This window comes from Cydia pomonella, chromosome 13 (genome assembly GCF_033807575.1).
Source record: "Cydia pomonella isolate Wapato2018A chromosome 13, ilCydPomo1, whole genome shotgun sequence".
Taxonomy (NCBI): domain Eukaryota; kingdom Metazoa; phylum Arthropoda; class Insecta; order Lepidoptera; family Tortricidae; genus Cydia; species Cydia pomonella.
Window position 1 is genome coordinate 13,450,457 of NC_084715.1, and position 13,553 is coordinate 13,464,009.

General features: G+C 37.6%; 2 protein-coding genes and 3 non-coding genes across 11 annotated transcripts in view; 1 reads left to right on the forward strand and 4 right to left on the reverse strand.

Moving 5' to 3' along the window:
- Positions 1–5,978, forward strand: part of LOC133524262 (uncharacterized) — a 33,646-nt gene extending 27,668 nt beyond the window's left edge. Inside the window, exons 3-5 of the mRNA XM_061860161.1 lie at positions 3,540–3,643; positions 4,713–4,862; positions 5,816–5,978. Coding sequence (XP_061716145.1) covers positions 3,540–3,643; positions 4,713–4,862; positions 5,816–5,960 — 399 coding nt within the window. The 3' untranslated portion in view covers positions 5,961–5,978. The remainder of the gene's footprint in view (positions 1–3,539; positions 3,644–4,712; positions 4,863–5,815) is intronic.
- Positions 1–13,553, reverse strand: part of LOC133524266 (kazrin) — a 204,157-nt gene that overhangs the window by 180,147 nt on the left and 10,457 nt on the right. The window lies entirely within an intron of this gene.
- On the reverse strand, positions 1,622–1,699 carry Trnac-gca (transfer RNA cysteine (anticodon GCA)). The gene has a single exon. It is a non-coding gene; the product is annotated as a tRNA-Cys (tRNA).
- On the reverse strand, positions 1,792–1,863 carry Trnac-gca (transfer RNA cysteine (anticodon GCA)). Its single transcript has one exon. It is a non-coding gene; the product is annotated as a tRNA-Cys (tRNA).
- On the reverse strand, positions 1,962–2,033 carry Trnac-gca (transfer RNA cysteine (anticodon GCA)). The gene has a single exon. It is a non-coding gene; the product is annotated as a tRNA-Cys (tRNA).

Sequence of the window (13,553 nt, forward strand, 5' to 3'; positions counted from 1 at the left end):
AGCGATTATTGCCTGCCGGCAGTGGCCTGCTGCCACCTCTGTGACTACAGATTAGCAGTTGAGAGTCGATATTTTTTCGCCTAACGGCAACGGTCTAAGTCTAATGTAAGATTGACAGGGCCCTATAAATTGACGGACTGGTAATTAGTGGGCCCCTTTAGCGTTGTCCGACACTAACAACTTTTTCTTGTAACTTGTTAATACCGTTGGCTACGCCAAATATTTCCAAATCCCTATGGGTTATACTCTATACTACAAACCAAACCACACAAACATCGACTCATTTCGATTCCTTACCATAAGGCGATCCGTCCGCCTGTTTGCCTCCTACATCTTTAAATATAATAATTCCTCACTATTGCTTGTCCAGCCTACCACAAGCATCGAAAATCTAAGCATATAATACATTCCTTGTAAGTATACAATTATAATTGACCTAGATTAATCAATTAATGTAAATAATTGTATATATATCCTGCATAATTGTATTCTGCATGTAGATATGAGTATTTAACGGAAATAAAATCTGAATCTGAAGCTTCGGCTATTTGCCTCTCTGTCACTTTAGCAAATTCGAGCTACGTAGCGAGCGAGATATGTAGACAGACTAGGAAGATAGACAAAACTTAGATATTTGCGGTTATAGCCTTTCGTTCGCGTAGTAGTTGTCAAACTGACTCAAACCTACTAGGTACTTGTATAAATTGGACCCGGGTATGTCCTTAAACTACGGCCAAAAGAGAGGTATGGGCATTGTGAATGTCATCGCCTTGTGTGGTAGGGCACAGCACAGCAGATGTCATTCCAGATCTAGAGCAGAGCCCAACTGGGGAAGTACCTCCACCTTACAGAAAACCGCAGCCAAATAACACTTGACCCTACTCATAGTGTTGTGTTCCTGCCGGTGAGTAAGGTTGCCCGAGCTCAAACGGGGGGTGGGGTTAGGGTCGGCAACGCGCATGTAACGCCTCTGGAGTTGCAGGTGTACATAGGCTACGGAGACTGCTTACCATCCGGCAGGCCGTATGCTTGTTTGCCACCGACGTAGTATAAAAAAAAAAACAATATGAAGGAAGTGATAAGTTTTATAGATAAATAGATGAAGTGAAGTTTAAGTAGGTACCTACCATTGATTTTAATTTGAACGAGTGCCCTATTCCGCCGCAATCCTATTTGAGCGGAACAGACAATTGGGTAATTGGAGTTAGCATTAATGGGCAAACAAATTGACGTAGAATTGTACGGACGATAAACAAAAAGGAAGCCAAATAAAACTCTCTTATAGATTAGTGAAAGTTTCGAATTTGTAATGTTGCATATTGTTTGCCACATACGTACACCTAAATAACAAAGTAACAATATAATTAGATCTTTCCAGTCGGTATTATTTACTTTTTATATAGCCGTATGAATCTAAAACTTTACTTGTATATTTTTTACCTTTAACATCGATGAAAATACATTAGAAATAGCTAAATACCTAAAAGTTCCACCACATAAGTTCAATGCCCATTTTATAATATTTTTTTTAAAGCCCAAAAATAAAATTTATTTAAATTAATCCGATCGTAACCGTCGCGCCGCCTTTTCGGCCTATTAAAAAAAAGAAGTAGTAGTACGTAGGGGACACCCGGGTTTGAACCGGGGACCTATCGATCTGCAGTCGATTGCTCTACCACTGAGCTATATTATTTTCCCCACTTGCGTTGTCTCCTGAAAATATAGTGTAAGTGTACATTTGCTACGACCACGAAAATGTTTGAGTTGCATATTGCAAAAAAACTTTTTCTTAGGGGACACCCGGATTTGAACCGGGGACCTATCGATCTGCAGTCGATTGCTCTACCACTGAGCTATATCCCCACTTGCTAATACTCTTGAAAATAAAGTAAAGTTAATAAATATTTGCTACAATAATGAAAATTATTTGAATTACCTACTGCACTAAAAAAATACTATATAGGGGACACCCGGATTTGAACCGGGGACCTATCGATCTGCAGTCGATTGCTCTACCACTGAGCTATATCCCCACATAGCGTTCATATTGAAAAATACGACTATATTCTAAATAACAAAAGGCTATCGTAGGCACGTAGGCGGATGACATTCCTATAACGCATATCAAAGTGAAACCTCTTTCTAAATTTAAACCTAAATACTGTGCAACACGGTTTATTATTGAATTTTATCAACGAGCAAAATACGATGTATTCGAAGTTTGGTTCGTTAGTTTTCTATCTGCCCATATTACGTTGAACTTTGACAGTGATCGTTAGGTAGAAAGCGTTTGAAAATGGAAGGGTCACGTCGGGCTGGTTAATGATATATATTTTTTAAACATTGCGTAAAAACAAGTAATAAGTGCATGCTATTTGAGTGCCTTCGATCGAATACCTACAATGCTGATATCAAAAGGTAAATTAAATTACTGTTTGTATAGGTATGGAAAAAAAAATTTCGATTTCATTCTAAAATTACAAATACCCGCCGTTTTATCAAAACGATCATCTGGTCTGTTCTGTGGAAGTTGCTCAAGACAAATCCTGAAGTACCTACTACATCAATTCCTCTCCTTTAGTGCTGGTTGGCTTAAAAACATTATCTGATTTTGACGATATTATAAGATAGATAGATAATATTATAAGATTTTATTTTGTGCTGTAATGGATTTACGAGTATAGGTCAAGTAAACAAAGCAATATAGTTTATGTTTGAAATTCTCACTCACTTCGTTCGTTTCTTAAACCTACACTTGTGTTTTAATGGCTTTCATTATGTAGCAGTCACATAAACTACTATTAAATATAATGGGTAGAAAAAATAACAGAACCCTAACATAAGACCTCTGTTTGTTTGTTTGTGTTGTTTGTTTACCTCTTCTTTATGTGTTGTATTTTTGTACTGTTTCTGTATTGAGGTGTGCAATAAAGTATATTTGTATTGTATTGTATAAGATAATAAAATAAATAGCACAATCAACTCGTACCTGTCGTTCCCGGTGCCGTGTCGTTCCCATGTTACTTTTTTAATTCTACGTTGGTGGCAAACAAGCATATAGCCCGCCTGATGGTAAGCGGTCACCGTTGCCTATGGACGGTTGCAACTCCAGAGGTGTTATATGATCTGGCAATCTTACTCGTCGGCAGGAACTCAACACTATGTAGTGTCTAGTTTATTTGGTTGCGGTTTTCTGTAAGGTGGAGTGGAGGTGCTTCCCAGTTGGGCTCTGGGCTAGATCCTGGAATGACATTCGCTGTTGTGTGCCCTACCACTCTAAGCGAGATGAAGTTCACAGTGGTGCCCATACCTTTCTTTTTGACGTAGTTTAAGGACATACCCAGGTCCAGCTCCAGGTCCCGGGTACCCGGAGGTCAGCTTATTGCATCTTCAAGCTATTGTACCGATTTACTAATAGCTGTACGGTGATAAAGAAAAGTCTTTCGGGTTTCCTAAGGCTTAAGGGTTTCCTAAGGGTTCTAAAGACGAAATACTTTCAGCTAGCAATGATGATGTTAACATGAATGTAAATGTTGCAGACCATCACGTGTGACTGCGAGGCAACACCGGCCTTCCAGCTCAAAGCCTTCAGCCAACGAGGGGAGAAGGTGGAGGTGTCGCACTATCGAGTTAATGTTAACAGGTAAGATGTTTCAAACGATGCGAGCTGCTTTCTACCCACCCGCCGTCGGAAGAAGAAAAAATAGAAAACAAATTTATTCAGGATGCTTACTACGCAGACTTTTGTTAAATAAAACATTTAATAAACGTCACTATAAGGTCTCCCCTCAGCTTTATTTCAAGTTACCTTGTAGGCATCTTATTGTCGCTGGTCTTCCGTGGAGACCTGTCCTAGTGATCGCTTGAGCATATAAACTTAAGTGACATTGCTTAAATCAAATCGAAATCAGAATAAGAATCACAATTACCTAAATATTATTTCAGTTAGACCTATTATATATCATGTAAGGCTTATTTAATACTTAAGTACCTGGGCGACCGAGCTTTGCTCGGTTATAACTATTTATTGTAATATGGTGGTGTATAGGTGATAATCTTAACTACATTTTTTTACTAAATTAAACTTGTCTAAAACAATAAAAATTAAAAAAATATATATAAACTTGAACATATAAAAAAAAAAGTTAGTCACCGGGCGAGATTCGAACCCGTAACACTCGTTTAGCAGTCCGCGTCTTAACACACTGGACCAGACGGACAGTGGCCGGCAACACGAAATTAGCGACCATATTCTGCGTCGAAAGAAAAACGCATGAAAACTCGAAAACACGCGTTTTCCCAAACATAAGACTAATCTAGATAGATTGTATACCCCCAAAAACCCCCATATACCAAATTTCAGCGAAATCGTTAGAGCCGTTTCCGAGATCACAGAAATATATATATATATATATATACAAGAATTGCTCGTTTAAAGGTATAAGATAATTACATACGCGTGAGAGTTAAGAAAGGGCGTTAATCCACACAACCTGAAACTATAATGGTCGGGCAATTTCGGATACAAATGTATTTCCTCTTACAAACGCTTTGGCTGTGGATTGAACTCCATACCATTTACTGGAGCGACTACTGCATACCTATAAAGGTTGTTCCCTTAAATACATCAAGTTCGTTCGATAGTATATACATACTTGTGTTTCCAGTCTGTGAATAAAGAATAGCAGTTAAGCACAACTTTTAACTTCCAGGTTCCGTGCTCGCCTCAACGTAGTCTGCATAACAGAAAAGTTGACGGGAGAACTACGATGCGACGGTTGGCCAGAGGTCAAAGTGGCGCTGGCCGCCGTGGGACCACTGAAGACGTCCTCCAATGAGGCAAACCTACAGCAACTTGTCAGGTAAGTTAAAATCGTAGTAAGGGGTAGAGAGTCATGGAATGCACCATGCCCGGTATCAAGCTTTCAGACCGATAAGGAATGTCGAGATCCGATGCCACACCAAGGTGTAAGACGCGGGATACGTCTAACTAAACAAAAGTTAAGTTGGGCGGGACATGTTTTCAGACAGAGTGATGGCAGGTGGACCAAAATGTTGACGGAATGATGGCCGCTTTAGGAAGAAAGGACGAAGATGGACGCCGCGGACGACATTTGGAAGATTGCGGGTCACTTCTGGATGAGATTAGCTTAGGACCGGAGAAGTGGCGTACCGAGGCCTATGCTCGGCAGTGGGCGATAAATTCATAAATGGCTAGTATGATGATGATGATGAGGGAGAACTACTTTGAGACTGCTGGCCAGATGTGTTCGTCAAGCTAAAGTATTACTTCATCGCGTGTAAACTTTCCTAAGAATATTCTCAATCCAAAGTAATATCGGGAAAGATGAAATCATATGCAACCTAAGTCATTCAATAAGGGCTTCTTTATGTCAATGGATAAATCAAATAGCTCTCGCGCTGACAATGCCAGGTGACTAGGAGTACTCGTATTATCACATCATTAATCTTTGTGGCAAGCAAGTGGCAAGTCATAAACGCGGCAATCAATCTGCCTGGTCACCGAGTGATATGCATTGAGTTTATATTACTACAGAGACGCCACACGAAACAATGAAACTGTCGAAGTCGCAACCTGTACTACGCGACCAAAACTTCGTAAGCGCCGTAAACTTCATGGCGCTTACTCGTTTAGGTCGTGAGATTCACGCCTCGCTTCAATGGTTTATTGTCAATAAAACAACTCATGGCGCAAAATACTAGTTTTCTGTGCCGGTTCTACGAGTAAAACTAAAAGGCCTAAAATAGAGATGATGTGTGATGTCAAGTTACAAGAATAACTTTCTGTTTACAGCGACATCGTGGTGAATGCGCTGCGAAGCACGCAGCTATCGTTTAATTTATCCCACTACCCCACGTGTCCGAGGCTGCGAAGACACTTTGACACGTCGCCGCGGTTGCCCCTCCACTATGATTCCATGGTGAGTAGAATAATATAGTCAATGATACAGTCACTAATACCGTATATGATCTAACTCTCTAAGGCTGAGAAAATCGGCTTAAATCGGCAATAAAAGCTGTAAAGTTCTGAAGGGAAGCAAACCCGCTTGTCAGCCGCTCCACTCTTTCTCTCTTTGGTAAATTATTCCCTCTGAAGGTGGGCATCCCTTGTATATTCCGTGCACTTTGCCCTGTTTAACATATCGGCTTCCGAGACATGCAGCACTCAATACCTTTCTTGATTAAATCCATCCTCTTTCCTTACTTCAACCTTCCCCTCCCTCTGGCCTCATTCAAAACATGTTCAGGAGGTCTCCTCTTTACCACTATCTTAAGGTTGACTCACGCTACACAGGGGCAGGGCCGGGCCGGAGCTTCCGGCGCTTCGTTTTCTATGGAAAGCATTACGTCATCACCGGAGCTCTGTAGTGGCCCGGTGCGGGCTCGGAGCGGAGACTAGCCGGTCATGCTATGAGCAAAAATCGGACTTCCCGGAGCCTCCGGACCACCCGGTGACTCAATTCTTCCTTTCGGGTGATATTCCACTAGTCTAAGATCTTTGTCCAATGTGCATTGCGTCTCACTCTCTCATTAAGCAAAATGTCAGACGCAAATACACATTGGACCAAGATATTGGAAAGATGAAAAACCAGAATACCACCCTTCGCAATGTGCATGCTCGGATGTGTCGGTATATATTTGCCAAAATAAGAAGGTTACAAAACGTCATAAATTTGTTTGTTAAATATGGATGGTATAGCCAATACATTACTTGGTCGGGTTATATTTTACTCGGCGCAGAGAGAAGTTAATTAACAATGACTGTCAATCTCTATATGAAACCTAATTTCTGTAAATAAAGCTACACAATTCTACATATTGCCCGTTTTGTGGAAAGCAATAAAAAAATAGTACTTATATTTATTTTAGTCACGCTGGCTCCACATTTTACTTGAGATAGTTGATAGCGCCAGACAAGTTGCCTAAGAATTTGTTACCAATTTTAATAGTTCCTAGATATTAACCAGTGTGTTAATTTTGTGGGCTTAAATGAAGTGGAATAAAAAAATGTTCAGAAGAAGCAGACCTTTAAGAACTAAATACTGCCGTTTCGTACATATTGTTGGATTATCATATTATTGACAATGAAATACATTATATAATAAAAGAATAACGTACTATAAGTATATATAAGTCGTTACGCAGCCGCCTGTTGTCTGCCTCTACATTTAATCAATTGTTTGTTTTGTCTTTTCTTTTGTATCTTTTTACTGAGGTGTTCCAATAAAGAGTATTCTATCTATACATCTATCTATCTACGCAAGGTTTATTACAAGCGACTTAGTTAAGTATTTATTTGACCTATATATATTTCCCGAACAACGCGGTATCCGTGAAGATTCAGTCTTTATTATTTACTTTTCCATGTTAGGTGTTACTACATGAAAGTCGCAACGGTCGCAACACGGGCGACTCGGATATATACGTCAAAATTATATAAGTTGCATAATGTCTTGATTTATTTTGTGAAATACGGAGGTGTTGCGGAAATGTAATTAAGTCGGATTATATTAAATGAGATATCTAGTAATGTTACTGCTTGTAAAAATTATTCCTTAATGAGCATGTAGGTTATAATTAATATAAATATACTATTTTTTTCTCATATTCCCACGTATTACTTTTCATTTCGTACGAAGTTATATATAATGAAATATCTCGTTAATAAATTTGTAGATTACGGGAAACCATTTCTTTTACTTAATTTAGAGTCCAACTGATCTTCTGTAAATCTGCCTGCAGAGAGTACGAACATCATATTTCAGTGCAGTTATTGAATTACTCATAAAGGTGCCTATATTTCATTTGCAATCTGTCGTTGGCGATATTATTGCTAACTGCTCGCGTACGATGCATTCTCCTGAAATAGATAGGCCATACATTTTTTCAGGCTGTAGAGAGCAGCACTAGCATGTATTATAAACCTGAGAGTAACTTATGCATACTATGCCTTAAACAGTTTTTTGACAAGTTTTCACTATGGCATTGATGCATCAAGGCGTTTTGGTTACAGATGGTCTAACGCGAAACGCGAAAATCGAAATTTCGTTACCTATCTGCCTCTCTGTCTATCGAATATGCAAGAATGATGGAGGCAGAAACCACAATTTAGATATTTCCATTTCGCGGTAGGCCCCGTGTGCGTTAGTAACGCCATCTACGCAGAGTTTTGCGTAATATTCCCTATTTTATGCCTATTATTACTGTAACTACTGAAATAATACAATAATACTCTTCGTATGTTTTATTGTTCTTAAATTAATGATTAAGACGTGGAACGCATAATTTCGTCAGGGCGAATAGATGAACTAATGAAGTGTATTGTAGTATCGTAAGTGTCAGGATGTCAGGACGATGATAGCTATTTATAAGTTTTATAACGATATAAATAGCTATCGTGGTCCTGACATCCTGACGCTTACTCCAAGTTTTAGTACCTTTTTTGTACTATTTGGTCCATGATATCAAAAAAAATTTACCTCGCTAAAAATCGAGAAAAAATATTGAAAATAATGTGGTCAGCTATTCTGACGTCAGGTCGACAGGGCCAAGTCCAGCGGCGGCATCATGGTTCCATTTTTATCACTTGTCATTATGCCCGTCACTTTCGCACTTACATCCTTGTTAGAACGGGACAGGTATGGTGACAAATGATAAAGAGCCGACCATCTTAGCCTTACAGTTCTCCTAGCTGTAGGCGTTATATTGAATTCATCTTTTGGCAAAGATTTAGTACCTAATTTGTACCTTTCATGATGATTTATTTTACTTTGACTTACCAAAAAAAAAGCGGTGTAGCCACTCAATGTGAACCGGGCCTTCAATATAGTTAATATTTTTGGCTAAAACAGTTATCTATTTCACGAGGGGTCCATAGTAGTTGTTTAACCAATACAAAAATGAGAAGTGGAAATCTTGAGCGTTTCGAGGGCCTAATTTTTTTTCTAACGAGTGAGACAACATTTTTTTTAGTACATATGGTGCTACTTTACCGCACTAGGGCGGTAATTAGCACTTTACGCGCCTATGTCGAAAATTTAAAGTGCCATATGTACTGTAAAACGTTGTATATGTGCGAATAGATAATTGGCAACTCGTTTCGATTTAAAACACTCCTTTCGGTCGTGTTTTAATTTACTGCCACTAGTTGTGAATTATTGAACTCGTTATGAATTAATGTATAATTACCACACCAACGCGAAAAAATACTTAAACTTCAAAATCATCACAAGTCGTCGTCGTCGTTAATTTTACATTCCTAGGTGATAAAATATTTCAGAATTTGAACGAAATTACTTTGCAACTCTTGTGAATAAAATGTAACTTTCCCATCCGTTTTTAAAGAATAAAGAATGACGGCAATACATGCGAAAGACCGACTATGACTGTTATCCACCTAATCCCAGCGCCATGCTTAAAACAATCCAACATTTTGAGAATAATATGGTTAGTTATAATGTTTTTCCGCCTCTCATTTCTTGAAAATATAAGTAATTATGTTGAAACTCAGTAAGAGTTGCTGGAGAGATGCTATCTAGCAACCCTTACGGACTTGTACTCCCTATGTAGCTATTTTTTTAATACTCGTAAGTACAAATAAATGCAAAAAAGCAGTTACTTCTTTTACAGTGAAATATCCATTAACTATTATAACTTTTTAATATTTTGTGTTCTACGTTATATCGATATATGTCTACCAGAAGTCGATAAATGAGAACTCTCTATGACAGTTCAAGAATGCCACAATAATTCCGGTCTCTGTTTATAATAGTTGGCCACCTTATTGACGTGCATTTTTACATATCAAACAAATAGAATAAACATTTATTGAATTTATCCCCCTTAGACGTGGCTGCTACAGTCTTCAGGATTTTGTTGCCGTGTGATCATCGCTTTCCGGTTGCAGCTTGGTGCCATCGAGGAACGTCCATGGTATATGAAAAAAGAAAAATGTTTATAATACTATTCTATAGAGGGCATATAATTACTACTAGAGGACACCTTGAACCTTATTTTGGCAATGTTAAATATCCTTACAATTAATGATAGTTTTCAGTAGCTCATAATTGGGTAGTTTCTCCACTTGTATCCCCCCTGCAAAGAAACTTGTTTGCAGGCCCTCCTGGTCAGTTATCTGTGTAGCTTACTGTTAGGGTATATACCTGTAGCTTGAACCTTAAAAAAATTGAAACATTTATAACAGGAGATAAGATAAATACACCATAATAGTGTAAAATAATTTTTACACTATTGAAAACTGCAACTAATTCGTTCGATACGTTTTGGAGATATTTGGGTACATTCATTTGTAAGTTCAAACATGCCTCCCATTACCCTACACCCTAAATTCATCCAACGAAATAAAATGTTCCGTAGGGTATACACGGTGGCCCACTTAGATCGTTACGAAGATATTTTCCTAGGAATCATGCCATTGATTTTCATAACAAGAAAAACTGCATTCATACATTTGTAATATATAAAGACGGGCCAATACGAGTAACACCTGCTTTGTATCTATTGTTTTATTTTTGAAGATTCTATACCAATGTTATAATTATCACCTACTAAGTGTTGAAATTAACAAAATTAAAGCAATCTTAGTCAAAAAAGCATATTGTTATACTTTCTCTTTCACACATGTAAACTATTGAATGGAAAACAACAGCCCATATGTAAGCCCATATAATACCTAAGCCCTAACTCGTAAAATACTTGTCAAGGAGAAGTTATATTCTGATCTTCATGAACATGTTCCATTTCAACAAATAGCACTGTTTAAATGCAAATATAAAAAGATACTATATGTAAAATATTTGAAGAGTTTCATCCATTCTTCCTGGAATCCATTATCAGAAATAGATCTTGACTAAAATGAAGCTTAAAAAATAACTTGCAGAACAATCGTAACGAAGAAGATATCGCCAAACGTGAAATACGCGTACACCTATATTAAAAAAAAATAACTTCCACTTAACATACCGCTGTTTCTTTGTACATATCTACTCGTACTAATCCTAATATACGAGTACGACCTCTGTTCATGGGCTCTGCTCGTTTGCCTCCTATATTTAAAAAAAGACTTCTACTTAACATAGCGCCATTTATATGTACATATCTACAAATCTTATGATACGACCTCTGTTCATGGGTTCTAATCGTTTGCCTCCTATATTTAAAAAAATAACTTCTACTTAACATAACCCCATTTCATTGTACATCTCTACAAATCTTATGATACGAGCTCTGTTCGTGGGCTCTGCTCGTTTGCCTCTTATATTTAAAAAAATACTTCTACTTAACATAACGCCATTCCTTTGTTCATATCTACAAATCTTATGATACGACCTCTGTTCATGGGCTCTATTCGTTTGCCTCCTATATTTAAAAAAATACTTCTACTTAACATAGCGCCATTCCTTTGTACATCTCTACAAATCTTATGATACGACCTCTGTTCATGGGCTCTATTCGTTTGCCTCCTATATTAAAAAAAATACTTCTACTTAACATAGCGCCATTCCTTTGTACATCTCTACAAATCTTATGATACGAGCTCTGTTCATGGGCTCTGCTGGTTTGCCTCTTATATTTTAAAAAATACTTCTACTTAACATAACGCCATTCCTTTGTACATCTCTACAAATCTTCTGATACGAGCTCTGTTCATGGGCTCTGCTGGTTTGCCTCTTATATTTTAAAAAATACTTCTACTTAACATAACGCCATTCCTTTGTACATCTCTACAAATCTTCTGATACGAGCTCTGTTCATGGGCTTTGCTCGTTTGCCTCCTATATTTAAAAAATACTTCTACTTAACATAGCGCCATTCCTTTGTACATCTCTACAAATCTTATCATACGAGCTCTGTTCGTAGGCTCTGCTCGTTTGCCTCTTATATTTAAAAAAAATACTTCTACTTAACATAACGCCATTCCTTTGTTCATCTCTACAAATCTTATGATACGACCTCTGTTCATGGGCTCTATTCGTTTGCCTCCTATATTAAAAAAAATATTTCTACTTAACATAGCGCCATTCCTTTGTACATCTCTACAAATCTTATGATACGAGCTCTGTTCATGGGCTCTGCTGGTTTGCCTCCTATACTTAAAAAAATAAATTCCACTTAACATAGCGCCATTTCTATGTACACATCTACAAATCTTATGATACGACCTCTATTCGTGGGCTCTGCTCATTTGCCTCCTATAAAAAAAAAATAACTTCCACTTAACATAGCGCCATTTCTTTGTAAATATCTACTTATCCTATGATAAGACCTCTGTTCATGGGCTCTGCTCGTTTGCCTCCTATATAAAAAAAATAACTTCTACTTAACATAGCGCCATTTCTATATACATCTCTACAAATCTTCTGATACGAGCTCTGTTCATGGGCTTTGCTCCTTTGCCTCCTATATTTAAAAAAATACTTCTACTTAACATAGCGCCATTTCTTTGTACATATCTAAAATCTTATAATAAGACCTCTGTTCATGGGCTCTGCTCATTTGCCTCCTATATAAAAAAAATACATAGCGCCATTTCTATGTACATCTCTACAAATCTTATGATACGACCTCTGTTCATGGGCTCTATTCGTTTGCCTCCTATATTAAAAAAAATACTTCTACTTAACATAGCGCCATTCCTTTGTACATCTCTACAAATCTTATCATACGAGCTCCGTTCGTAGGCTCTGCTCATTTGCCTCCTATATTTAAAAAACTAAATTCTACTTAACATAGCGCCATTTTTTTTTGTACATCTCTACAAATCTTATGATACGAGTACGACCTCTGTTCATGGGCTCTGCTCGTTTGCGTACCATATAAAAAAAACTTCTACATAACATACCGCTGTTTCTTTGTACATATCTACTTATCCTATGATAAGACCTCTGTTCATAAGCTCTGCTCATTTGCCTCCTATATTTAAAAAAATAAATTCCACTTAACATAGCGCCATTTCTATGTACATATCTACAAATCTTATGATACGACCTCTGTTCGTGGGCTCTGTTCGTTTGCCTCCTATATAAAAAAATAACTTCCACTTAACATAGCGCCATTTCTTTGTAAATATCTACTTATCCTATGATAAGACCTCTGTTCATGGGCTCTGCTCGTTTGCCTCCTATATAAAAAAAATAACTTCTACTTAATATAGCGCCATTTCTATGTACATCTCTACAAATCTTCTGATACGAGCTCTGTTCATGGGCTTTGCTCCTTTGCCTCCTATATTTAAAAAAATACTTCTACTTAACATAGCGCCATTTCTTTGTACATATCTAAAAATCTTATGATAAGATCTCTGTTCATGGGCTCTGCTCATTTGCCTCCTATATAAAAAAAAAATACATAGCGCCATTTCTATGTACATCTCTACAAATCTTATGATACGACCTCTGTTCGTGGGCTCTGCTCGTTTGCCTCCTACATTCAAAAAAATTACTTCTACTTAACATAGCACCATTTCTTTGTACATCTCTACAAATCTTATGATACGACCTCTGTTCATGAGT